Genomic DNA, 27020 nt, shown 5'->3' with positions numbered 1-27020 from the left:
CTCAGTTTTTTTGAGGTTATAGCCTTGAAAGCTGTGAATATTAATCGAAATAATCATTTTTTTTCTTTCATATAAACACTAGTAGGCCCTACTTTTGAGAAATACAGAGCCCTACAGAGCATAAAGAGGGTATTAGAAATAACCTTTAATTACTTTATTTTGATAGAGAATGGTGGATATGAATGACATTCAGTGCTTATGTAAGCATATTTTATAACTGTCTTTGTAATTAACATTGATTTCTCCTTCTTTGTGATGTATAAACGAGAGGTGAGATCAGCTTTATATTGCACAAATAAAGCCGTTTGGTGAAACTTTGAAGAAGAGACCCATTTAACCCATTTTACCCATTTAACGTTTTTACCTAATTAGCATCAAAGTCCAGGATCTGGTCTTCCCAGGCAGTCTCCTGTCTCAGTACTAACCAGCTCTTTGAGGTGTATGGATGTGGCGCCGATCTCTGTTTCACCTAATTAGCATCAGGGGCGCCTGCAGGGTTGAACTGTAAGGTACGCACTAGCGGTGTAATCCCCCCCCAAAAAAACGCTTGCGTGCTGCAGTTTCTATGAAGAGTCGATCTATAGGCTTATACACAAAACAACGATAGAACTTTAACTTGAAATTGAACAATAGCCTTCCATGAACACAGGCTGATATTTGAACAACATATGTGAACTACACACAACAATAAACTCTTTATAGCCTCGATTAGAATCTAATGAACTTGCTCAGCACTACCGCACGCACGAGTACACACAGACCTACACCGCAAGCGCAGTCCTGTCCCCAGGCCAGCAAGCGCTAGGTAAAGGCGCACCCAATCACCGAGCAAAATTGTGCCTATTTAAAGTTAATTCGTCTTCTACCTGTAGCGTCGAACTGCCTCATAATCTCTTCGCTGTCTGTCTCTGTTTCTCAAAACTGGAGAGAATCTCAGTGGTGCAAGAAAAGTATATCTGCATTGACCAATGAGCTTTCTTGGTCACGCACACCCCGCCCACTCCTGAAGCACACAAATGCGCCGGCACACACACGTCTCTCTCTCTCTCTCTCAAATTATGTTGCATTGCCAAAGCATTCAGGTAACAATTATAATTAAAAAAAAAAAAATCTCTCTCTCCCCAAGGTACGCCTAGTGCGTACGGCCGTACGCCTGGCGGCGCCACTGATTAGCATAATTTGTTTTTACTAAATTTTTAAACTTTGTATTCAGTATTGAGGTATTTCACCTGACGTCACAGGGTCACGTGACGCCCCGGTGTCCACCATTTTGGACGGCAAGCTAGCTAATGTCAACAACAGTAGCTAGTATGTTACTGTAGCAATATTTACGTTCAGTCATTTGGATGACTGTTAAAACCTTTCAGTCTCAAGTTTTTCCTTTACTGAATTTACTAGTTTACTGAGCTAGCGCGCGATGGCTCCCGGCTCGGCCGGAGAGCGCGCGATGGCTCCCGGCCTGGCCGGAGAGCGCGCGATGGCTCCCGGCTCGGCCGGAGAGCGCGCGATGGCTCCCGGCCTGGCCGGAGAGCGCGCGATGGCTCCCGGCTCGGCCGGAGAGCGCGCGATGGCTCCCGGCCTGGCCGGAGAGCGCGCGATGGCTCCCGGCTCGGCCGGAGAGCGCGCGATGGCTCCCGGCCTGGCCGGAGAGCGCGCGATGGCTCCCGGTTTGGCCGAGCGCGCTAGCTCAGTAAACTAGTAAATCCAGTAAAGGAAAAACTTGAGACTGAAAGGTTTTAACAGTCATCCAAATGACTGAACGTAAATATTGCTACAGTAACATACTAGCTACGATGTTGTTGACATTAGCTAGTGCTAACAGCTAGCTGCTAGTACACTGCTACAACACAGACACCGACCCTAATAATACAGTTCTTGGTCATTGCCTGGTAACAGCAAATTTATAACGGGCCATGTCTCAACAGACTAAGAAGTTATTTCAATGACATTTAATAACATTTTGTTTATCCTGAGGACCGAAAGTAAATGAAAATGTGAACAAACCTTAGCTGTAATCAGATGGCGACCACCGGCTCCAGGGACGACCCGCTGATGTAGGCATGTTACCCAGCCTGACAAAATATTTGTAGGCATCCAAACTCTTATACGCTTTCAGATCAATACCTGTGTATGGCGATGGGTTTTTAACGACATAGGTATACAGATCCTGTGGGCCGAAGTCAGGTAAAGACGAGGGCTTCGTGTACTTCCGTACGTCAGTGAACAATCCTGGTGGAAGCAGGTAAACATCGTTCTCTAAGCCTGCTAACCTCAATTTTTGCAAATACCTCTCCCTCTGCTCGCCCTGTAAATGCCCTACATCACTGGATAGTGAAGGTGTTTTCTGCATCTCGCTCCTTTTTCTTTTATGTTTTTCGTTTGTCGCCTTCCTCGCATTCAAACTGATTCGAGCCGTGCCGTCCAAAATGGCAGCATCACATGACTTGGTCACGTGAGTGAAATACCTCAATACAACCATCTTTGTGCCTGGCAAATTCCATGTAAATATCTGGGGGGGAGTTAAGAAAAAACATTTGATTGCTTTTGGACCATAATCCTAATACATATTACAGCTGTTTTCTAAAAATTAAGCCATTTTTTCAAGCTTTGATTTGTAATAATATCTCAAGAATGGATAAATATTTTAATTCTCTAAAAAAGTACGTTCTGCATTCAATTCCAAATTCAACAGTTTTAAGCAATTTGGATTGAATTTTCACCTGATATGCCTACTATGGATGATAAAATTTAACTCTCAGGTGTGTAGTATTTAAAATCATCTAAGTATATTACTTGTCTATTAATTCCTATGACTTGTTTGCATTAGTATTTTCAATGTATAGTTATTACAATGACTCATGAATAAACTGACTTATTTGCAATTAAGGTTTACTAAAGTTCAAGGATATCCTTTGTGAAATACTCAAAAGGCCATAGGTTTAAACATTAACCAACAATTGAAAAAATAAATAAATTCCAACTTCAAAATTAATAAAAATGGCTAGAAACAGGTTTTGTAATCTTATATTTGGTTTCATGTCATCCTATAATAGGAAATAATTTGATAAATTTGACTATATTCAAGGTATTTCCACTTGCTCAGGTGCCATTTTATGCAGTGTAATCTCTGTGGTTGAGAAGTAGTGAATGGACACGTGAGCTAACAGGAAGCAACTGCAGTAAACAAACTTACCATGTGCCAAATTAAAGTTGCATTTTGGTGCTGCCCCCCCTCCGTTTTTTAAGCTTCCTAAGTTGAGAGGACCTGCATGGGTAGCATACTTTCGTTTAGGCTACATCCACACGACAACGGCAACAAGATTTTATTAAAAAAAATATCGCATCCACATGGGCAACAGATCAGTAAAATATCAGGTACATATGGCAACACAATGCTTGCTGAAAACGATGCAATACACATGCCACACCTCTACGTGCGCTGTAAGACGGTCCCATCGGAGACACCAGAACAATGGAAGAAGTAGGACACATGCGCATAAACCCCTTCTTCTACCCGGCATGAAGTACTCACAGGAACAAACACACAACAACAAGATGGCTGCGACTACGCAAGGAAATCGTGCCTTCTGTGTGTACAAATTAGTTTTATTAGTGTGCATAGTTCTATATAACTTAATTTTCTTATTGTGTGAACATTTTGAAAAGCATTTTTATATAATTTATATAACTTTTTATATTGTGTGTGAACATTTTGAAAAGCAGTCTTATCCAATAAAAAAAAGAAATTCAAGAAATGGTTCAGTTACTTGTTTATTTAAAAGAAAAGCTGTATACAAAAGTGAATGCAATGCAGTGGTTCATACAAAACAGCGAGAGTGCTGCTTATTCTAGTCATGTGGTTGTGACATCATCGTAAACAAATCCGTTCTACTCATCCAGACGACTTCGCAACGGCACTGTTGCCAGATTTTTCCACTCTGGAACCCGTTCTCAAAAAATATCCCGGTGCCGTGTGGACACCAGGCCGAAACGATAAACAATTTTATCAGATTCACCTGAATCCGTTGCCGTGTGGACAGGGCCTTAGACTGCCGCCTGCATGAAAATATTTTACTGCAAAGCTCTGTTTGTTAAGCTTGTATTTACTTATTTAGCATAAGATATTGTAGCCACACATCTTTGCTTGATCTTTTCTGAAGGTTTGATGTTGCAGTGCTGCACTGTTAAACACCGCATTACCAGTGAAAATTGCACGTCTCAATCAAGTTTGCCAGATCATGAACACAGAGGATGGATCAAATCGATTTGGAAACATAACTTTGTGCTGATATAACACTTTTAGATTTAGTGGCCATTTGAGATTATTTTTAGATTTTTCAGTTGATAGGTTTAATTTAAACCATGATTGGATTGATAAATCAGTTCAAGTCTGGCAACTCTGGCTTGTGCATCTCCGCTGCTGAAACAGGTTGTACAAATCTTAGGAAATTAATTCATATTGATGTTTAGTTAGTTCATTCTTTCTTTCTGGAGATGATATCATTGCACGTGAGGCAGGAATGTAAGTGGGCAATGACAAATTTTATATTTATTTTAATAAAAGTATGAAATCAGTCATACCAAGGTTACTGGCTGTATTTGATAAAACTATAATGGAATGATAAATTTCATTGAAGATCACCAACCTTTCTTACACAGCATGTGTAGTTTTAACTTCAAAAAAATGCTTTGCAAACATTTTTACGAAGTGTGAAAAGATGTAGGCTGAGTAGTGAGGTAGATGCCATTGGCATATAAATTAAATGATTGTCCATGGAAGCAAAAATTAAAATGTAAATGACAGAAGAGGATTTAGGATGGAATGCTGTGGGTCCCCTTTATAAACAGTCATAGTGTGCGACATGTGCCTCCTTATAAATTATGACTGACACAATCCTAAGCAGTTGTGAGCTTGACAAGGAGCAGGACATCTCAAAGACTACAAGAGCAAAACTGGGTGGTTTCAACACACGGGAGGCCAGAATACCAGGTTGAAAAAATTGACAAGTTATTACTGGATATATATTCTTTTATCTGTGATGGCACTGGCTACACCTCTGCTCTAAGACTTTTGTAGTTAAAATTTTTACAACACTTTCAAAACATTTATTTAAATCAACAAATAATTCATTAAATCACAAAATTCATTAAAAACACATACTACACCCCACCTTTCATGTGCAACCAAAAACAGTCCATCAAGATAAAACCACCACAGGCAGAGTTAAGTCTAGATTGATATTTAATAACGCCACTAAACTAACTTAATTTAGCAATAGCACTCTTGTTTCTAGCACTGTTCATTCAGCGGTGAGTTCGGATTGTGATGCCCCCTGTTGGTCATTTCTCCATCAGTGAATCCAGCTGCTCCTGCAGGGAAGCCAGCTGTTGGGGTGGAAACAAGAGATGATTGATGGCAAGCTGTGCTGCTGTAATTGTGGGCTAAGTAGATAAACATTGAGACTTGTAGAATTATTAGATTTAATTGTCAACATATCCTTTCAAGCATAACCCAGCCCCAGTGATCAGTGTTAAGGCAGTGAGGGTTTAAATGTGTAATACATTTGTTCATCTCACTGACTGTCTATCAAGGAGATTAAGTGCATCTATGATATGTATACATGTACCTTTTCCATTTCACGCTCTTCTTGATGGATAAAGTCATTCAGCAGAGCCTGAAAGCGGGTCTGCAAGAGAGAAGGGGGGGGGGAGGGTAAAACAAAACATTTGACAAATGAAGAGTGAAAAGGAATGAAAAGTAGTGTGTGTGTGGCTGAGTAACCTTTGAGAGCAGGAAGGATGAAGTTGAAAAGGGAAGGAAGGGACCAATGCTTTACAGATAATGGAGGTTAAATTGAATGTGGGGGACTAATTAGAACTCCGTGTAACTGAATGGCAGATACATTATATGGCCAAATGTTTGCAGATGCTTGACCATCACACTCGTATGTGCTTGCTGAAGATCTCATTCCATATTTAGCCCTCCCCCCGCTGTTATTAAAATCCCAGGTTTTCTGTGTGATATGCTCAAATAAAGTTCACTGATAAATAAAAAATGGGCTCGAAATTTTTTTTTTTTTTGCATCTGAATTCACTACAGACAAAGAGGCGCCCCCTCATCGGACCATCCGAAACCACGACTTCTTTCTTGCAAGTAAGGCAGCTGGGCCATAGAAGGTTCACGCTGCACGCTGCATGCTGCACACTACACGCTACATGCGTGTAAAGAAAAGTGGACAAACGTAGCATGACTTGCTCTGGGCCATAGAACGGCGTTCACGTTGCACGCTGCACACTTCACGCGTGAAGCGTGAAATGAACATGCACACTTTTTTCTAGGCGTGAAGATGGAAATTCCAGTCAATGCATGCGGTCACCGCCGCGCCAGCCAATCAGAACGGGTCTAGGGAGATAACTCTATGCTTTCAGGGGAAAACTTCAGAAAAAATATAATTGAATGGTATAATTGAAAAATAGTTCTTCATCGGGATTGTCAAGCAGATTATAGAATGTTCGGTGAAATTCACCACGGGTTTCTCTCAGAAGGAAGTGTTCTCGGCTCCAAATTCTGTTCCTTTTTCTCTTCCTCTGTCTCAGTAAAAGCAGAATGAGGCAATCGTCGTCATCCGAAGAGTCCATATTGTTGGTTACTCGGTCAAAGTAAAACAGACGCAACACGTGAACATCCAAGCATGAAGTTTAATGGCCCAGGGTCCGGTTCTTCACGTGAACGTGTAGCGTGCAGCATGCAGCGTGAACCTTCTATGGCCCAGCTGCCTAAAAAAAAAAAAGATTTAGCGCGCTTTCATGTTTTCCACTGGCCACGGTAAAGTTACTACCCAAGTGCGTTATTTCACCCAGATTGAGTTACAACCGGTTTTTATGTGTTCATTATAAGTAACGTTACGACTGCCGCCCAAAGCAGTTAATTAAAAGTTAGAAGCGACCGGATTCCTTCTGACTTGATCGTTGTGCACATTGTTTGATCAGAGACTTTTCTTCACGAACAACAAGCGTCGGACCAAGAATTCTCTGCTTTCTACAGAAGCAATTCACGTGCTCCTGTGAACTCCGAAAGTTTCGGAACATTTCTGCATTCCTACATAGGAGCAAAATACTGGAAAGTAAGACTGGCATTTTGGGCAAACTAGTCTTAGGAATTAGCTTTATGAAGTAGTGTGAATTAAACTCAGGAACTGTTTAATTGTTTACACTGTAGACACTCGGCGTGTTGAATTGATCATTGTTCTATTTTGTTTTGATCTCTCAATTTTTAATAGATAGGTTGTTGCATGCTCCATCCCTATTCCTTTCTAACACTTTAATTTCATTATTACACATATTTTGATCTCATCAAGATTTCAGTGGATTTAGTAATGTTATAAGCTAGTGGAGTTAGCTACCACGGCTAATTCTTTTGTCTCATTAGCAACAGGGCTAATCCTTTTGTCTCCACCATGTGGTCACCTCCCCCAACACAAACACCTTAGATAACATTCCTTTGTCTTAGCTAGCAACCAAGGCTAGTCCTTTGTTCGGGCCACACACACACACACACACACACACAAAACTCACTGTTTGCTGCTGACTTATTAAATGCATTCTAAACCACTATTACTCATTTTTTATCATTTTTATAATATATTCAATTAATTGTTAAACTGTGTCTGTGTTGCTTCTATATATTTTCGAAGTCACCCAATCTCAAAGAGTTCCAAATTGCCTTCAGTGTGCCATTGGCTGTAGTTTTATGTAATACGGTAAGTGATACATTATTGCTGCATTGGAAGTGATCATAATAATTTGGAATATCCCATAATTTAGCTGTTTGGTAATGTATTATTAAGCACCAAAATTAATGGTATTATTAATGAGACTGATTTAATGAGTCTGATTTAATGTGACTGATTTAATGATTTAATGAGATTGATCACTTAAGACCAATAGCACCCTACATATTTAATTGGTGCCCCGTGTGAGGCGATTGGTTTGTTGACTTCTTGAATATTGTTGCAACAACAGATAAATTATCAGCTTGATTAAGCAACTGCCAAGGTATATCCCCAGGTGTGTTAAACAGTTAACAGTAGCGTGATAACATATCACAAAATACTAATAACCTATTCTTAACTTAGGATAAGAGATAGCATTTCCAAACAAAAACAAACTTTATTGATTGATTACATAGTTAATATTAATTAATAATAATTAATAAATTAACTCATTGATTGATTAATTATACAATATCCAACCTAAGCGAAATGGCATCCCCTTGTGTCTCAGAAATTGAAGACAACGCTCAAACGTGTCTCTCTTTGATGCCATCGCAGACCTCATTCACCGCTCTGCCTCCGAAAAAGCAAACATTAGGAGCATGAGTAAGGGTGAATGTCAAAACAACATAGATAACTCGAATAAACATATGAGAGATCCAAAAGGAACAACTATTAGTGTCCAAGAGGCACTCGGTAAGTTGTTCCTGTCATACTTCCAACATACTGATTCAGAAATCAGATACTTCCGCAGAGAGGTTGACAGGCTGACCACCAGCAACGCCGAGCTGGCAGCTGATAACAATGATTTATATAGGGAGCGTGAGCTCTTGAAGAACTCCCTTGATGATTGCGCCGAAAGGCTAGAGAAAGCCGAAAAGGCTGCCAAGAGGGCTGCCAAGGAGCAGACCCCCCAAGAAGGGCGCGAGGGGCGTGAAAGACCCCCCGGAATGCGCTGAAGCTCAGAGTGGGAAGAGGCATCCGAACCGGACACCGTGGATTACCTGGTCGAGGACCAGACACCCCGCCAAACTCCATCAACTCGCTACACGACTCCGTCGTTTAGCCAGGGTGGAGCCGTACTGTGCTCATCCAAAGCCCAGAACCGTAGCACACCCAGGTCAGTGTGCTACAGTATCCCTGATCCATCGTCGGATGAATCAGGCTACGAATCTAGTGCGAAACGGGAGCAATACCAGAGTAGCTTAAATAGTGAGTACTCAGGAGAGCCAAGGAGGCCGCACAAGGACGTGTACCAAGCCCTCCGCTTACGGCAAATTGACCTACTTGCCAAAGATGTCGAGCGATTCGATCCTGAAAATAAAAGAACAAATGTAAATGATTATTTGCGAGAAATTGACCGATGCCTGATGGACCTGCCGAAAGCCACAATGCGAGAGAAACTTAAACTGATTTGGAAGACCTCCAGTAGCAGCGTTCGTGCCTTTTTAGAGACGCTACCCCCAAACGTTCGCGATAGTTATTCGAAACTTCGCAATTACATGAGGGAAGAATATGCGCCGTACAGGGATGAAACCTCCGCGACATTGTGTGCTATACAGATTAAACAAACGGTCTGAGGCGCCTCGTGAATATTATAGACGGCTACGTACTGCCTATTTCCATGGTAGTAACGCACCAGGCTTGGAAGAAGATAGAGGTTTTAAATCCCTCTTCTTACATAACCTCCACCCAAGCGTGCGGACTCAAGTCACACTGACGTGTCGACAAGGTTTCTACTCGATGAGGGAAATTAGCCAACTAGCCCAAATGACCTGGGAGACCACTGTCAAAATCACAAACGGAAACGATGATGAACCCAGAGTCCTTAGTCTCCAGGATACAGATGGGCCCCCGCTAGCCTTAGGAGGCAAAGCTCCAAAAGGGGGACCCCCCTGGAGAAATCCCGGTCCGAACCGCCCCTTGCCGAGCCATCACCAGGGTGAGTGGAAGAATCGGCAAGGTAAGGCCAGGAGGGACTGAGGGCAAGGCCATAGTGACCATGGCAACCACCCATCATATGAAAAGGGTCACAAGGAACAAGGCGGTTGGCAGCAAGACCGTCATCCCCGCTCTGGCCAGAGACGGCAGGAGTGTTCCAACCGTAGTTCTAAACATAGGGGTAGAGGTGACCGACACAGTGTCTCAGACCAACCTGGTGAGTTCCGCTCAGAGCTGGATTCTTTAAAAGCCCAGTTGGCTGAGATTAAAGAACTGTTACAGGAGAGGTCAGACCCCTCGACAGATAAATCGAAGCGAGCGTAAAAGGACAAAAGGCCTACTACGACCGAAAAGCCTCCCATCATGAATATCAAATAGGCGACAAAATCCTATATTTTAACTTTACCAAGCCGGTAGGAGTTTAAAAAAAAAAAAAGTTCCTACCACACTGGTCGGGACCTTTCGATCGTAGGAAAACTGTCCCCCATCGCGTATCGCATTAGGACATCCAGGCCTAATCAAACGCCCTCATATCGATGGGTTCATAACAATCAAATCAAGCCTTTTGAACAGTCCTCACTCCAAAAAGGGGGGACGATAGTTAGGCCCATCCTGTCCACCTAGCTTGTATGCCTCACTCACCCATAAGTGTACACTGACATTCCCAGTCACATTCACCAACCCAATACCTTTCCAGAAGATTAGGCTTACTAACCCAAGCACTAATACTTCTTTTCTTCCTTCATTTCTTCTCTTTTCTTGTTTTTATGCATAGGAAATTAAACACTACATAGTTACTTCAGGTTTCATGTTTAATATTTCTTTATAGATGTGACTTTGACCTAGTTAGATAGAGTGATTATATGCCCAAATGCCTATAGCCTGACTATATGCCCAAATGCCTCCAACTGTCTTACTGGGACTCATGAGTTTACACAGTTTTCACAGTACACCATGAACTGTACAGAGGATGCTGCCTCAAGGACTATGGATATGTGGACTGTACGGTACTGTGCTCTCAGTGCTACGACCCTGTCATACCCCTGAGACCAAAAGGGGGAATGTAGGTACAGTGCCACAGTCCCGCCTAAGAACTACAGATCCCATCAACCAACTTCCGCAATGACCTACGTCATGCCTGGGCGGGATCACCTACGTCACTTCCTCCATGAGCCCATAAGGGACTCAGCCACACTTCCGTCTTCCTCTTTTGGCGCTGTTGGACCTTGTGTCACTACAGACATAAAGAGGCGCCCCCTCACTGGACCGTCCGAAACCACGACTTCTTTCTTGCAAGTAAAAAAAAAAAAGATTTAGCGCACTTTCGTGTTTTCCACTGGCCATGGTAAAGTTACTACCCAAGTGCGTTATTTCACCCAGACTGAGTTACAACTGGTTTTTGTGTGTTCATTATAAGTAACGTTATGACTGCCGCCCAAAGCGGTTAATTAAAATTTAGAATCCACCGAATTCCTTCTGACTTAATCGCTGTGCAAATTGTTTGATCAGAGACTTTTCTTCACGAACGACAAGCGTCGGACCAAGAATTCTCTGCTTTCTACAGAAGCGACTCACGTGCTCCTGTGAACTCCGAAAGTTTTGGAACATTTCTGCATTCCTACATAGGAGCAAAATACTGGAAAGTAAGACTGGCATTTTGGGCAAACTAGTCTTAGGAATTAGCTTTATGAAGTAGTGTGAATTTAAACTCAGGAACTGTTTAATTGTTTACACTGTAGACACTCGGCGTGTTGAATGGATCATTGTTCTATTTTGTTTTTATCTCTCAATTTTTAAATAGATAGGTTGTTGCATGCTCTATCCCTATTCCTTTCTAACACTTTAATTTCATTATTACACATATTTTGATCTCATCAAGATTTCAGTGGATTTAGCAATGTTATAAGCTAGTGGAGTTAGCTACCACGGCTAATTCTTTTGTCTCATTAGCAACAGAGCTAATCCTTTTGTCTCCACCACGTGGTCACCTCCCCCAACACAAACACCTTAGATAACATTCCTTTGTCTTAGCTAGCAACCAAGGCTAGTCCTTTGTTCGGGCCACGAGGCCACACACACACACACACACACACACACACACACACACACACACACACACACACACACGCGCGCTCTCCCATATACACACACAACTCACTGTTTGCTGCTGACTTATTAAATGAATTCTAAACCACTATTACTCATTTTTTTAAATCATTTTTATAATAAATTCAATTAATTGTTAAACTGTGTCTGTGTTGCTTCTATATATTTTCGAAGTCACCCAATCTCAAAGAGTTCCAAATTGCCTTCAGTGTGCCATTGGCTGTAGTTCTATGTAATACGGTAAGTGATACATTATTGCTGCATTGGAAGTGATCATAATCATTTGGAATATTTCATAATTTAGCTGTTTGGTAATTTATTATTAAGCACCAAAATTAATGGTATTATTTATGAGACTGATTTAATGAGACTGATTTAATGATTTAATGAGATTGATCACTTAAGACCAATAGCACCCTACATTACATTTTCCTTTAGAATTCGCTGGTATAATTCAGAATTCATTATTCCATCAATGATGGCAAGCCGTCCTGGCCGAGATGCAGCAAAACAGGCCCAAACCATGATACTACCACCACCATGTTTCAAAGATGGAATAAGGTTCTTATGCTGGAATGCAGTGTTTTCCTTTGTCCAAACATAACACTTCTCATTTAAACCAAAAAAGTTCTATTTTGGTCTCATCCGTCCACAAAATTTTTTTCCAGTAGCCTTCTGGCTCGTCCATGTGATCTTCAGAAAACTGCAGACGAGCAGCAATGCTCTTTTTGGAAAGCAGTGGCTTTCTCCTTGCAACCCTGCCATGCACACCATTGTTGTTCAGTGTTCTCCTGATGGTGGACTCATGAACATTGGCTAATGTGAGAGAGGCCTTCAGTTGCTTAGAAGTTACCCTGGGGTCCTTTGTGACCTCGCCAACCATTAAACGCTTTGCTCTTGGAGTGATCTTTGTAGGTCGACCACTCTTGGGGAGGGTAACAATGGTCTTGAATTTCCTCCATTTGTACACAATCTGACTGTGGATTGGTGGAGTCCAAACTCTTTAGAGATGGTTTTGTAACCTTTTCCAGCCTAATGAGCATCAACAATGCTTTTTCTGAGGTCCTCAGAAATCTCCTTTGTTCGTGCCATGATACACTTCCACAAACATGGGTTGTGAAGATCAGACTTTGATCGATCCCTGTTCTTTCAATAAAACAGGGTGCCCACTCACACCTGATTGTCATCCCACGGATTTGAAAACACCTGACTCTAATTTCACCTTCAAATTAACTGCTAATCCTAGAGGTTCACATACAACCCCAATTCCAAAAAAGTTGGGACAAAGTACAAATTGTAAATAAAAATGGAATGCAATAATTTACAAATCTCAAAAACTGATATTGTATTCACAACAGACAACATATCAAATGTTGAAAGTGAGACATTTTGAAATTTCATGACAGCAACACATCTCAAAAAAGTTGGGACAGGGGCAATAAGAGGCTGGAAAAGTTAAAAGGTACAAAAAAGGAACAGCTGGGGGACCAAATTGCAACTCATTAGGTCAACTGGTAATAGGTCATTAACATGACTGGGTATAAAAAGAGCATCTTGGAGTGGCAGGGGCTCTCAGAAATAAAGATGGGAAGAGGATCACCAATCCCCCTAATTCTGTGCCGACAAATAGTGGAGCAATATCAGAACAGAGTTTGACAGTGTAAAATTGCAAAGAGTTTGAACATATCATCATCTACAGTGCATAATATCAAAAGATTCAGAGAATCTGGAAGAATCTCTGTGCGTAAGGGTCAAGGCCGGAAAACCATACTGGGTGCCCATGATCTTCGGGCCCTTAGACGGCACTGCATCACATACAGGCATGCTTTTGTATTGGAAATCACAAAATGGGCTCAGGAATATTTCCAGAGAACATTATCTGTGAACACAATTCACCGTGTCATCCGCCGTTGCCAGCTAAAACTCTATAGTTCAAAGAAGAAGCCGTATCTAAACATGATCCAGAAGCGCAGACGTCTTCTCTGGGCCAAGGCTCATTTAAAATGGACTGTGGCAAAGTGGAAAACTGTTCTGTGGTCAGACAAATCAAAATTTGAAGTTCTTTATGGAAATCAGGGATGCCGTGTCATTTGGACTAAAGAGGAGAAGGACGACCCAAGTTATCAGCGCTCAGTTTAGAAGCCTGCATCTCTGATGGTATGGGGTTGCATTAGAGCGTGTGGCATGGGCAGCTTACACATCTGGAAAGACACCATCAATGCTGAAAGGTATATCCAGGTTCTAGAGCAACATATGCTCCCATCCAAACGGCATCTCTTTCAGGGAAGACCTTGCATTTTCCAACATGACAATGACAAACCACATACTGCATCAATTACAGCATCATGGCTGCGTAGAAGAAGGGTCCGGGTACTGAACTGGCCAGCCTGCAGTCCAGATCTTTCACCCATAGAAAACATTTGGCGCATCATAAAACGGAAGATACGACAATAAAGACCTAAGACAGTTGAGCAACTAGAATCCTACATTAGACAAGAATGGGTTAACATTCCTATCCCTAAACTTGAGCAACTTGTCTCCTCGGTCCCCAGACGTTTACAGACTGTTGTAAAGAGAAAAGGGGATGTCTCACAGTGGTAAACATGGCCTTGTCCCAACTTTTTTGAGATGTGTTGTTGTCATGAAATTAAAAATCACCTAATTTTTCTCTTTAAATGATAGATTTTCTCAGTTTAAACATTTGATATGTCATCTATGCTCTATTCTGAATAAAATATGGAATTTTGAAACTTTCACATCATTGCATTCTGTTTTTATTTACAATTTGTACTTTGTCCCAACTTTTTTGGAATCGGGGTTGTAGAAAATTCTAAAGGGTTCACAAACTTTCAAGCACCACTGTATTTATACCTAATTTAGTTCCAGTCTGGAGCAAATCACATCACAACTATAATCCCAAACATCAGTTGTTGGTTTTTGCAGGAAACTGTAGCAGTTATATGCTGTTTGTGTGCACACCCAGTGTACTCAGCAGCACACAATGGCAGACAGCAACAGTGAGGAAGAGCTGCTTTTGATGCTCGTTTTGCACAGAAGACAAAGCCGAAAGAAGAAAAGGAGAATCTGGGTGCATGAGATCCTGCAGCACATAAATGACCGCTAATCTCAGATTCTTGGCACTCCCGCATGTAACAGACCCCCTCAGACAGTCAGTGACATGACAGACACAGCTAGACACTGTACATACATAAGACACATGCCTGTGTTTTTTACTTTGAGAGTGCTAATAAATCAACCTTTAACACAAACAGGTAGCATCAACTATGACAGACATTTTATCCTGTTTATGGTGGGCGTTCCCACCATGAAAGAGAAACCAATCGAAACCGAAAGAGTGAAAGTAATCATCACACCATTACTATGTGAATATTCTTTTGTGAATGGGTAAGTGGGTGCTCAGCACTCCAACTCAGGTGTAAGGTGACAAGTTTTACGTTTCATCTAATTTAGGTAATTAAAAAAAAATATATATATTATTATTTGGCAGTGGGCACATAGTAAATTGTATCAGATATGAGACCTCGTGCTGGAATATCTTTTTTACATGATCTACAGATAGTATTTGTGGCAAAGTGTGTGTGTGTAGTGTGTATGGCTGCATATTTAATCTCATGCAGCCACACACACACACACACACACGTGCCAGAGATCTTCCATACATCTTCCTTTTTGACTATCTTTGTACAGCTTGTGCTTTTTGTCATAAAACATGGGATTCTTTGACACTTTTATAATTAGCTTCTCCTTCACTGATGCAACAAGGATGTACAAAGATATTCAGGAATAATAGCACGTGCTCAGATGTCGTCACATGTAAAACAATTTACCTGATTGGTCAGATGTTTTATCGGATCAGGTTTGGGGTGGGGGACGCTCTAGAAAAAAAGTCTCACCGATGCCGATAAACCCAGGCCTGGGCTACAAGTATCGTTATTGGTCTGGTGTGACCACCAACCACAAACTGCAGGGGACTGATTTATTTATAGTTATCATTATAGTTATCGATATTGTGGGACCGGGCCTTTAGGCACACCAGATCCATTACATTCTTAGGAATGCAATGGATTTGAAATCAGATTAAATTAAAAATAGCACAAATTAAGAAATAAAACCAGTATATGTACCTGCTGAAACTCAACCATAGTTTTAAATGTATTCACCTAGTTGCTTTGATTGACTTGTATTTATGGTTTCCTTTTCTTTTACTTTACGTTCCAGCCTTTTAATTTTGGACTGCAGAGCTCTCTTATCTAATTTCAGTTAGGCAGATATCACACTGTAAATGAGAGGAAAGAGGTGTACTTGACAATGGCTGTTTTGTAAAGTGTGGAGTGAGAGTTGCAAAAGTACTTGAATGAGAGAGTGGAGTTGTAAAAATCTTTTATGGTTGAGAGATATGGTGATTTTCGTAATGCCTCGGTCACAACCGGCTGTACGTGCTCCTACGGCCGGTCTACGTGCAAAAAACGCAAAGAAACGCACGGAGGGCGCGCGTGTGACGTGCTGATTTTCGAGCTGTAGACTGGCCGCAGAGGTTCTTCGTCATGTCAAACAAACTCTACGGGCGCTTACGTTTTTTTCAGGTGGCAAGACAAACTTACGGCCCCGTGTGTCTTCCGTACGGCCGACGTGCATCTTTTGTACGATTTGCTGGTGTCAGGTTTGGGCAAAATGTCAATTTTTTTCATACGTTGCACTTGCGGACTCTGTGTGTCGTGCGCCCCACATACGTAATTAGTGCGGCCAACGCACGTTCAGATATTTCGTACGTTATCCATGCGTGTCGAGTAAGTCGGCCGTGCATTGGCCGTACGGCGAGAGGGCGTCAATTGCACGAAAACTCGGGTATATAAAGCTGCAGGGGTGCCTACGGCCATTTGTACATGTAGGCTTTGAGAGAAAACCCAATTTCATTTAATTTCATTGCATCGCTTCAATTCAATATGCCGAAGGCAAAAGGGAAGAGGAGGATAGAAAAGGTGTCTGAGACGGAGGAGAGAGACACGGCGGCAGAGAGGGAGGAGAGAGAGAGAGAGGACAAGGAGCAGTGAGGAGGAGGATGAAGACCACGACAGTGGCCAGCAGGCCAGGAGTTTGAGACAAAGTCTTTGCAGAGGGATTGCCATTTTCACAGTGAGAAACCAAAGTATGCCTAAATATATATACCCCTCTCCAATCGCCGCAGTGCGACAAACGAACGCCGTTGGTACGCACAACGTACAGATCGTGCGCAGTTCTTGCAACCTTCATACGAAGCCTGCATGGAACGCACGGTCAGTACGATTAGTGCAAGTTTGAAGGTGCGTTGGCTGTACGAATGAAGCGACAGCCGTACGTCCGAGCAGCCTCAGATTTCGTGCGTGGTATGCACGTTCGACTTCCGGGTTGTACGTTGGGTGCGCGGTGATCTTACTCCTTCATGGTCACCACAACTACGTTCTCCACGAACAACAACAACAACAAAAACACAGCGATTTGGGAAACGCCAAAAATTGCATGGCCAAAAAATCGTACGTCTGGTTGTGACCGAGGCTTAAAACTCAATAATGGTAACTGTGCACTGACCCCCCTCCCCCCACACACTACCTAACGCTGAAGCACAAAATAGAAGGGGTATACATGGTCCTAACTGGTACTGTTAGAACCAGAAAAGGTTGAAGTTTTTATGAGCAACTTAGTTTTGGAGGTTAACCCTAACAAATTCCTGGCTGCTGCACGTTCACCGTGCATATGGCACAACGCATCACCTGCTTCTGCTGGCTCCACCGCTGAAAGTGAAAGTGCCTAACACAAGCTTGACACTTACTGTACAGTGAGTACTCTGGGATGATGTTTCTGACTTTTGTTTCCAGATCGTAGGAACTGTTCCATGTATCAGACAGACATCGCTCAAATCCTTCTATGTGAATTTGCCTCATAAATTTATCTTTTCCAAAATGTATGGCGCAGACACCAAACTGTCCTGTCCATACAAATCGTACCCATTCATTCCGTAAGTGTCCTGCTGACTGTGGGGCTATAACGGATCAAAATTCCACCTTATTTATTTTTATTTTTTATTTATTTATTTTAAATCTGCTACACTTGAACAGCCTTGAACTACACACTTCTTAGGAGGCATGCTTTGGTTTTAATTTTGCTTTGGATAAAAAAAATCATTAAAAATGTGCTACACTTTGCAAAGCATACAAAGCCAGTAATGCCACAAACTTTCAAGCATTGTGCATATGACATCACTTCCTTTGAATTAACAATAACTTCCCAGGAACACATTCGTGTCATGGCGGACTCAAAGAGCCAAAGTTTACCAGCTAAACAGAACATGTTCCTGGTCTCATATTAAAATTCAATTGAGACAGTAAACTATTTAACATGTCTAGTTTTAGAAGATATAATTTCCAGGGGTGATGTAATTTCATAAAACTAGCACTTTAACATATTACACTGTTTGAAAAACCTTCACTGTTCTGGGAAGGCTCTCTGCTTTTGGAATGTAGCCGTGTGAATTTACTCATTTAGCCACAAGAGCATTAGTGAGGTCAGGAACTGACATAAGGCAAAGAGGCCTGGGGGTCTGAATTGCGTACCAATTCATCCCAAAAGTGTTCAGTGGGGTTGAGGTCCAGGGTCTTTGTAGGCCATGCAAGTTCTTCCACTCTAACCTTGGCAAACCACGCCTTTATAGGGCTTGTTTTGTACGCAGGAGCACTGTCATGCTGGTTTGAGCCTCTTTGTTCCAGTGAAGGTAAATTGTAATGCTACAGCATACAAAGACATTCTGTACAATTGTGGCCACACAGTGTACAGTGAGGGGAAAGAGGTAAGCATTTGGACAATTTTTTTTTTTTTTTTTGTTATTTAAAGGGGCCATTTCACCCTTCCCAGAAGCCTGTGTGCCAAATAGCAAATAGTCATTTTCACATCCATGGATATTTCGCTGTTTGAAAAACAATCCACAACAATGTGGAAACATCCTAGTAACAAATAGCAATGTGAAATTTATCTTTATTTTGTGTGTATAGGGTCAAACATTTACATATAGCACACCTAATATTTGGTTAAATGTCTTGTCTGAAGTTTCACCTTAACCAGACAATTTTGGCAGTTGTTAACAAGTGCCGGGAAGAATATTTAACCACTCCTCTTGCCAGATTTGGTAGAGTTCAATTCAAGGAAAATGCTGGGATTTTTTTTTTTAACCTGGGCCCCATTTTTCCACCTCTCTGGAGTCCAAAATTATTGAAATTGGTCCAGTATTGAGTTAGAACTCTATAACCAGCAACTGCAAAACAGCTATACAATGTAATTCTACAGGGTAAATCATTCGTGTCAAAGTAAGCCACTTGTTTATCATCACTGACAGGCTCATAGTGTTATTACCATACAAGTGTCTAACAACATGGAAAGGATCCCTACAAAGATACACTGGTGTCTCCTTACCTCAACAACTAAAGAAAATGTAGAAAATGACTGTTTCTACAGACATTGTTTTACCTTTCTCTTCTTCCGGTCTGACAGAGTACCCTATTCAGTGCAGTCAGTCAATTGTTACACAGGGCTGTTTTCTGATGTTCACAAAAGGGGTCCTTTCCAGGTTGTCAAATACTCATTCATCTTGTTGTAACCCGCTAAATATTTGCACAGTACTATGGCAAGAGACTTGACAAATTCTATGTGACTTCTTTTCTAAAGATCTCTTCCTCTGGTTATTGTGGCCAAGCAACTCGATCTTTGTCTCATCCGACCATAAAACTTTCCTCCAGAAATCTTTTTCTTTGTCCATGTGGTCAGCTGTAAACTTTAGTCGAGCATGAAGATATCGATTTTGGAGCAGGGGCTCCTTTCATGGATGACTGCCTCTCATGCTACATCCATACTAATACATTTTGGTTTTAAAAGGCATCACTTTTGCTTTGTTTACACCTGGCATCCATACTACTCCTAAGTTTCTGAGTCCCTAAAATGGCAATTTTGGGAAACACTGCTGGCCATGTTTTAGTTTGAAAACTCCAAGGTTGCATTTTAGTCTAGACAGGCAGAAACAGAGACTTTTGGAAATTATGCAGACACCCACATTTGCTTCCTGATTGGGTCACGACGTATCCTTCCCCGATTAGTCATGCTACTATCACATGACCTTTTTCCAAAAGAAAACAAAAACAGCATGCACTATGCTAGCAGCTGTATGCCCAGTGTGAAGTCATGTGATATGCATTTTCAGGTGTCTTAGTAAGAACAGAGTTTATTTCTGATACACAGCTAAAACATTCACCTGGATTAAGACAATTTTCATTGTAAAACGTAGTGTTAAAGATATAAAAGGCATTTATGCAGATGTAGCCTCAGTCAGTGGTGAGCCAATGTTTTCAGGCTAGCAAAATCATCTAGTTCCTGGATGTCCAAAACCCTTTAGTCCAGCAGAAGCAGCTTATGACCAGAGGAGAGGAAGTGGAGAAAATCTAGGGCCCCAGTCGAGCTGTCTCACTACCAGTCCCTCCCGGCAGAATTCACAACTTCACTCACATCGGCTAAAAATAATCATTCCAAAATTTATAACGTCATCTCTCACCGTCGTCTACTGTTCTCCATTTTCTCTTCTCTCCTCAGCTCTCCACCTGCTGCACCTCAGTCCTCCAATCACTGCAGAGGACTTTGCGGTCTCCTTTGAGGAAAACATCATGGCCAGCCGCAACTCCTTCACCACCCCTGCCTCTCCCTTCCTGCTCTCTGCTTTTTCCACATCTGATATCTCCTAGTTCCTGCTCTCTCACGATCCTACCACCTGCACTCTTGACCCTATCCCCTCATCTCTCCTCCAGACTATCACTCCTGACATCCTCCCATTTATCAACTCCCTTGTCAACTTCTTGTCCTCCAGCTACTTTCCCTCCAGCTTTAAATGGGCCCACATCATCCTGTTGGTGAAAAAAACCTACTGGTTGACAGAGGGGTCTAGAGAACTACAGAATTACTTGAACATGCTGTTGCTAACCAACTCCCCTCTTTTCTCTCTCAGAATAACCTCCTGGATCCTCACCAGTCTGGCTTCCAAACTGGACACTCAACCAAGACTGCACTTTTCTCCATCAGTGAGGCACGTCATGCAGCATGTGCCACCTCCCTCTCCTCTGTCCTGATTCTCCTAGACCTTTCTACTGCATTTGACACCATTGATCACCCCATCCTCCTGTCATCCCTATCACTGCTGAGGATCTGCAGGACAGCCCTGGATTGGTTCAAGTCCTACCTCTCTGATCGCTCCTTCCAGGTACAGTATCGGCACCACACCCACTTACCACTGATGTCCCCCAAGGTTCAGTCCTTGGTCTGCTTCTCTTCTCCCTCTACACCCAGTCTCTCAGCCTAATTATCTCTGCTCACGGTCTATCGTACCACTGCTATGCTGATGACACTCAATTGTTTCTCTCTTTTCCTTCTTCTAACACACAGGTCTCTGCTCATATCTCTGCTTGCCTGCGTGACATCTAGAGTTGGATGGACAACAATCACCTGAAGCTCAATCCAGGCAAGATGGAGGTGATCTACATTCCCACTCCATCCTCTACACCCCTGGACTTTGTCATCTTCCTGGGGGACATCAAGTCACCTTCACCCAGCGCGAGGAACCTCGGGGTGGTGTTTGACAGACTCTCCTCTTTGGTGAACATCGCTGGAATAACCCAGACATGTAGATAACTCCTTTACAACATCCGAAGGATCTGCCCCTTCCTCACCACTTACTCTACTCAGCTCCTGGTCCAAGCGTTGATCCTCTCCCACTTGGACTACTACAACTCTCTCCTCGCCAGCCTCCCAGCATCTGACACCAGACCCCTGTAGCTCATCCAGAATGCTTCAGCCTGCCTGGTCTACAACCTCCTTTGTTCCTCCCACGCTACCCCTCTACTTGCTGCCCATCACAGCTCACATCAAATTTAACACATTGGTGCTAGCTTACCAGACAGTCAAGGGGTCAGATCCAGGATACCTCCAAAGACTGATCCAACCCTACATGCCAGTCAGATCCCTACACTCTGCTGCTATTGGTCACCTGGCCCCCCCTCCTCTCCGCTCCTGCCCACTCAAGACTGTTGTCTGTCCTGGACTACTACAACTATAGGTTGTTCCCTACTGGTGTAATGACCTTCCCATCGAAGTCAGAACTGCCAACTCCCTGACCACATCTAAGAGCAGACTGAAGACCCACCTCTTCAGGCTGCACCTCCTCCCTGCTTCCCTACCCACTGTGTAATTATATCACTGCCTTAGCTGTCATGACCAACCCAGGCTGTGTGCTGTCTAGCACAGTCATGATGACTTGGTGTTAGTCATTAGGGTTTTTATTTTTCTCTCTTCAGTTGTGCTTTGCCAGCTCATTTGTATGGTTGGTTTGTTTTCCTTGGTTGATTATTTCAACAGAATATTACACTAGGTGTTATTCTGTCACTTGTACATTTGCCAGTAGAACTTTCTTATCCAGAAGTTCAGCACTTCTTTTACCTAACTTTTGCACTTACGTTGCTCTAGATAAGAGCATCTGCTAAATGCTTATAATGTAATGTAATAATGCAAAACTAACTTGACTGACTAGACAGTGACACTAATGTTCCAGCAGCTTCCATTTCATGGCAGACCTGTACCTTGGTGGTTTTCTGGGTTGTTCCTGATCATCCGAACCAATTTCTTCATAGTTGAAGGTGACAGTTTGGGTTTTCTTCCAGCAAAGCAGCTTGGCAAAATGGTTATACCTCAAATTAAGGCAATTTGGAACTTTCAGCACAACTGAATCAATACTTTAAGTGGGAGTATGTACATTTTTGACCCTGTATGTATAGTTTTGGCCCTGTGCTAACTTCAGAAAACCAAAAATAAATTAAAACTTGTGAACTAAATTCTTGGATTTTTTTTCTTCAAGATGTTGTACAAATCATTCTGCCCCAGAAAAAGAACAGTTCAAAGAAATCAGTGAAAGCCCAATATTGTCAATATTTTTGTGCAGGTATGTAAAATGCTGAATGCAACTGTATATACTGTAGGATAGGTTCCACGGTGCAACAAGATATTTGATGTTCATTAAAATCCTCTTAATTCAGAAAAACTGAATTATTAATTTTCTACTTGTGCTCCTGAGGGTGTGTGAACATTTATGCATAAGAAGACTAATGTAAACCTCAACTTGATCAACTTCAAATCATATCATTTGATATGATTTACAATCATTCACTGAATGACTGCACTTTTATATATGGAATATACAATATAACGTGGTAGACCAGCTAACCTAGAACACATTCTATCATCCTATAGTGTTGCCCTCTCAGAAGGAAGGTACCGTTGGCGGCATGACAAGATCTTTGGAAAAGATCACAGAAGCAGTTGACATTGCCCGAAGGAAGAAGCATCATATGACAAGTGGACCAACATTTATTCCTTTTGTCCAGGTGGAAGAGACATCAGCAAAGCAAGACAGATCCCTGGGAGTCCTTCCTATAGCAGATTGGCAAATCCAGGTTGATCTCAAGAAACAGATGGAGTTTCCCATTGAAATAGCAGTCAGAAGGTTAAGAATAGATGTGGTTCTATACTCCAGGAAGACCAAGCAACTGGTGCTGACTGAGCTGACGGTGCCTTGGGAGGAGTGGATGGAGGAAGCCCATGAGAGGAAACTGACCAAGTATCAGCCATTGGTAGAAGAGTCTCAGCAGCACAGATGGAGGACATGGAACCTGCCTGTAGAAGTTGGTTGCAGAGGCTTTGCTGGTCAGTCTCTCTGGACAGCATTGAGCATCCTTGAGATAACTGGTCAGGTCAGGGAAAAGACAAAAAGCAATATCAACAGGCAGAATCAGTCTCTTTGTGGCTTTGGCTGAAGAGAGAGCAGCGATAGGCAAGTAACTAGTTCCAGGCTGAGACTGATCCCCTCGGTCAGCCCTCCTCTTGAGGATGTTGTGGGTAGGGCTGAAACATCCAATGACAGACACCCACCTGATGATGGAACTACTGGCAGTGAAGACCACCTCACTGTATTCTGTACATCACTGTCAAGTTTAAAATGACTTATTTGTATAACATTTACAATATTTAGCACACACCCCTATCCAGAACAACTTAAAGACTCCAAAGCATTTCTTTATCAAACATATCCTCAAGTTAAATCACTGAGGTCACCATCAAGACCAAGTTCCTTACTAAGGTCAGGAACTAAGAATACGAGTAAGAAAATTAAGAAATTTTTATATTACCATTAATTAAAGAATATGAAAAAAAAGAAAGGGAGCAAACAAAACCATTAAATCAAGACAGACTGAAAGTAATCAATCATTCAATATTGACAAAAGAAATACAACTGTATAAACAGGATGGGCTAGTCTATCTGCATGTAGCTGTAAGCTGTAACCAAGCAATTCATGATGGAAGATTTAGTGCATGTCAGGTTGAAAGCCATTTTTTAAATCTGTTCCATGTGCCACAGCATCTTTTAATGCTGTGCAATAGGTCTGGCATATTTGCGGAGACACTTAAAACTATTTTAAAATAGTAGTATCTCTGTGTGGCGTGTTTAGTGTGCATCATCGCTTGGGTACAGTGTAGATCTTTTTGTCCCCTCTGTTTGCATCACACCTAATTCACCTTTTCTGCAATTTCAAGACTGTCCTTCTCAAACTCTTAAATGACTTTTTATTTGCATTGAAGTGAGTCAAAATAACTTCCACTTCTGCCTTTTCTTGCACCGTTCATGTTTCTAGCCTTCTGTATGCTTGCACTGTACTGGTGATTAATATACTGTACCTGTGATAACCAATGTAAAACAAACAAACAAACAAACAAACAAACAAACAAACCATGCACACACTAGAATTTCCAAAACTACTGTAAATCTGATTTATGCAAACATTTACACACAACTTGACTAAAAGATTTATAAAAGGTGCCATGCCTTTTGAAGTATTGATGTGAACAAATATGTATGTATTCAAAAAGCATAAACAAAGCTATATTAATACAAAAACTGACTGGGGGGGTAGTATTTGTACACAACAAATTACATTAGTACTTTGTTGCAAAGCTGTTACCGCTTAACAGCTTAGGGATGTCTACAGTAACAAGTAATTCAATTTTAGAAATGCTAAAAGTACTTAACTGCCTGTGTTTAGACTGGCATCTGTGTACTTATTTCCTGCAGAACAGATTTGCATGGGGTGTAGGAAGTAGGAACAGAGATTGTGGTGAAGTTCATTGCTTATTATTCTCTATGTAACTATTGCTCCTATCAGATCATCCTGCAACTCTTCAGGTGACTGCTGACTTTTCTCTTACCTTCCTTATTTTGTTAGAGTGTGCATCTGTGCAAGGATAACCAGTTGTGGTTCCATGAATTTTCCACTTGCATATTATCAAACCAATTGTACCAACAAGCATGTTTAAGGTCTTTGCTCTGGAGCTTTTTTTTTTTTTGGTGTGTTCTTTAATGTTTTCCCCAAGAACTTTAGGAAACCCCTTCACCATGATTACCAATTATGTGAAATCTTCCTCAAAGAATGGCAAATGTCTTTTATAATGAAACCAGATACAATTTGCATGAAAACATTTTGGCAGCTAGAACTTTGTTTTTTGGCAGCTCAATTTAGAGAGAGAAAGAGAGGAAGAAAATACTGTGCATAGTTGATTTGGTAGCCTCACCTTTAGCGCCTGGTTTTCCACTTTCATGATCAGATCCTCCTGTTGCTTTTTGCGTGCTCGTGTCTCCTGCAGTTTGGCCTTGAGATTGTTGATTTGCATCTGATAATCCATCACTGCAGATTAATGACAGAGTTGAGCCTTCTCTCCAAAGATGTCAAGTCATTAATTTATGGTAATTGGATTCATCTCATTTTATTTGGCCATCAATTTTCATGTCATATTACATATCTACCATATTGCAGGTGCAAAAAGAAAACGCTTCAGATCAGTAACCAGAGTAACTCTGCCTCAGTGTATTTGTGATGGTGTTTAATGTGAGCCATTAGTAGAACAGCAAGCAGTCACACATTTTAGAGTGCTGTCAGGTGCCCAGCTGAACAGATCAGGCCTGTCAATCACTGCTGGGCAGTGCACCTTACCAGATGTGAGCTACAGACACATCATACATATGAAGCTGCTCATTACCCAAATTGCTGATCCTAGTCAGCTGGGTTCTGTTTGCCTTCACTGGAACTCTGATCTTAACTGACTACTTTCACATACCCATAATGCTTTGTAGCTTTTTTTTGGGGTGGGGGTGGGGTGAACCAGGTGCTATATTTGTTTACCAAGTCAGACAACCTCAGTCATTTCTTCGAATTCACATGGGGAAAAACAACTTTTCCCAATTTAAAAGTTTTATAGAATACTTAAAGAAGCTAAGCATCAAAAAGCATGGTTAGAATTCACCGTCAAGAATTTACACTGACAGATAACACGTGACTGTGCTCTGCACACTTCAGTGGTGGAGTAAAGTCTGATGATCCAAGTCACGAAGCCTACAACCCCTCTGTCTTTGTGTTTAGTCATAAAAAGTACAAAAACCGAAAAACAAGGACAAGTCAAAGAACTGAAAAGGACAACCTTATTAAAGGATAAACAACCAAAACAAAGTGCAAATGATGCAGTGTAAGTAAGCTTACATATACTTCCCCTTTCAGTGTTTATGTAGGTAGATCAAATGTAGTATTTGACTCTGTAGTCCTAACAGCTTCCTCTAACAGCCCAAAGATTGTTGTAATCTGGTAGCATGTGAGCTCAAGGAAAATCGGAGTGAAGGACATCAAAATCAACTTAAACTTAAAAAAGAAATTTGACACTTCTGCTGTGTTTTCAGTATTTATTGACTGAGTGAATTCCATGCTTGTGTTCCCATACACGAAGCGTTTTGTATTGTCTTACGGCTTTCTCGGTGTCACCAGTGCCCAGAAAAATCAATTTCACTGTGGATTCTTCTACGATCAGTGTCGATCTTTCTCAGCTCTTCTGCCAATCTTTTAATGTCTACAGGTAAGTAATTGTTGGAACACCCGTGTTGACAGACAAAGAAGGTTGCTGACTGTCACCCAAAGTAGAGATGTTCAAAGTGTTCAAAATATATGATATGATTTTACAAATGCGTTTTAACCGACTGATTTCTCAAAGTCCACAGAAAAGGCTTTGCAGATTTCTTTTTTTGTG

General features: G+C 41.6%; 1 protein-coding gene across 2 annotated transcripts in view; it reads right to left on the bottom strand.

The window, feature by feature from the left end:
• Positions 1 to 3758: 3758 nt before the first annotated feature.
• Positions 3759 to 27020, bottom strand: part of taf7 (TAF7 RNA polymerase II, TATA box binding protein (TBP)-associated factor) — an 87310-nt gene continuing 64048 nt past the window's right edge. For both annotated transcript variants that reach the window (XM_060927633.1, XM_060927634.1), the window contains 3 exons: positions 25521 to 25633; positions 5628 to 5687; positions 3759 to 5385 (listed from right to left, as the gene is read on the bottom strand). In XM_060927633.1, coding sequence (XP_060783616.1) covers positions 5341 to 5385; positions 5628 to 5687; positions 25521 to 25633 — 218 coding nt within the window. In that variant the 3' untranslated portion in view covers positions 3759 to 5340. The remainder of the gene's footprint in view (positions 5386 to 5627; positions 5688 to 25520; positions 25634 to 27020) is intronic.

This window comes from Neoarius graeffei, chromosome 8, assembly GCF_027579695.1.
Source record: "Neoarius graeffei isolate fNeoGra1 chromosome 8, fNeoGra1.pri, whole genome shotgun sequence".
In the NCBI taxonomy this organism is placed as follows: domain Eukaryota; kingdom Metazoa; phylum Chordata; class Actinopteri; order Siluriformes; family Ariidae; genus Neoarius; species Neoarius graeffei.
The sequence above is the reverse complement of the archived record's forward strand: the minus strand, read 5'-3'. Positions and strand labels throughout refer to the sequence as shown.